At 63.3% G+C, this 1,522-nt stretch overlaps 1 protein-coding gene across 1 annotated transcript in view; it reads left to right on the forward strand.

Moving 5' to 3' along the window:
* The first annotated feature begins 115 nt into the window (after positions 1-115).
* The window catches only part of LOC103250886 (segment polarity protein dishevelled homolog DVL-1-like), a 5,813-nt gene continuing 4,406 nt past the window's right edge, over positions 116-1,522 (forward strand). The window contains exons 1-4 of the mRNA XM_021708255.1: positions 116-226; positions 470-608; positions 1,231-1,324; positions 1,410-1,489. Of these exons, the coding sequence (XP_021563930.1) occupies positions 151-226; positions 470-608; positions 1,231-1,324; positions 1,410-1,489 (389 nt within the window). The 5' untranslated portion in view covers positions 116-150. The remainder of the gene's footprint in view (positions 227-469; positions 609-1,230; positions 1,325-1,409; positions 1,490-1,522) is intronic.

Here is a 1,522-nt window from a genome sequence, read left to right on the forward strand (position 1 = left end):
AGGAGCCTGCAGCCTGGGCCGTCCGGGAGGGGGGCCAGCCAGTGAGAGGGCCACAGAGCAGCTGGCGGGGGGCAGGCTGGGGGGTGTCCGAGCTGCTTCTCCCACCTGCTCTCCCTGCGCAGCCCCAATGTGGCCGGCAGCCGGGACGGCATGGACAACGAGACAGGCACGGAATCCCTGGTCAGCCACCGGCGGGAGCGCGCCCGGCGTCGGAACCGTGAGGAGGGTACTGTGGTCACTCCTGCCCCACCCCGGCCCCATGCCTCCCGGGGCCCCCATGGTCATCCTGGGCTCCTGTCCACACCCCGTCACTGCCCCCCGGCCAGCGGAGGCTCCTGGGTAGAGGTCCCTGGCCGGCCCCATCGTCATGCAGCCAGCTCCCAGAACAGCAGGAGCTGAGACTGCCCAGGCCACCTGGCCCCACGCCCCCGGGGACCTGTAGTCAGAGCCCTCCCTGCGGTCCCCACAGCTGCCAGGATTAACGGGCACCCAAGGGGAGAGCGGCGCAGGGAGCTGGGACTGCCCCCGGACAGCGCCTCCACCCTGCTGAGCAGTGAGCTCGAGTCCAGCAGCTTTGTGGACTCGGATGAGGATGGCAACACAAGCAGGTGTGCCAGGGCGTGCCTGTGCTCAGGCATGTGCTTGTCTGCGTGTGTTCAGGCATGCGTGTGTGCATGTCTCCGCATACCTGAGGTGTGTGTGTTTGTGCAGCCATGTGCGTGTGTGTGCGCACAGGAGTGAATGTGTCTCCCTGTGCATGAGGTGTGCATACGTGTCTGCACGGGTGTGCATGTGTTCATGTGCACAGGCGTGCGTGTGTGTGTATAAGGTATGTGCATGTGTCTGTGTACATGTGTCTGCACAGGCATATGTGTGTGTGCGTAGGCATGTACATGTATCATGTGCATGCACAGGTATGTATGTTTGCAGAAGGTGTATGCATGTGTCTGTACAGGCATGTGTGTGTCTGTGTGCATGATGCATGCATGCTTACATGTCTGTGTGTGTTTAGATGGCTGAGCTGGTAACATGTGTTGGGGTCTGCGGGGGTGCCTGGGTAAGCTCACGTGCGTGGGGCTTGGGGGCGTGAACAACAGTAGATGAGCCTGCTGTGGAGCAAACTAGCCCGAGTTGAGCGGTTTCCAGGTTCACTCTGGCCACCATGGGCGCAGGGTTTCACTCCCCCTCAATGCCTGCTCTGACCTGTGACCTCTGACCTCACGCCCCCAGGCTGAGTAGCTCCACGGAGCAGAGCACCTCATCCCGGCTCATCCGGAAGCACAAACGCCGGCGGCGGAAGCAGCGTCTGCGACAGACAGACCGGGTAGGCCATGGGGCTGGGGCAGCAGGGCTAGGTGGGACCTGCCTCCGCCGTGCTCTGGGCCCTCATCCCAGCGCCCACCCCACAGGCTTCATCCTTCAGCAGCGTCACTGACTCCACCATGTCCCTGAACATCATCACCGTCACACTCAACATGGGTGAGTCCCGGCTGGTTGGGGGAGAGGACAGGGCTGGGGGGGG

This window comes from Carlito syrichta, unplaced genomic scaffold (assembly GCF_000164805.1).
Source record: "Carlito syrichta isolate Samal-C Ts95f unplaced genomic scaffold, Tarsius_syrichta-2.0.1 Scaffold135642, whole genome shotgun sequence".
Taxonomy (NCBI): domain Eukaryota; kingdom Metazoa; phylum Chordata; class Mammalia; order Primates; family Tarsiidae; genus Carlito; species Carlito syrichta.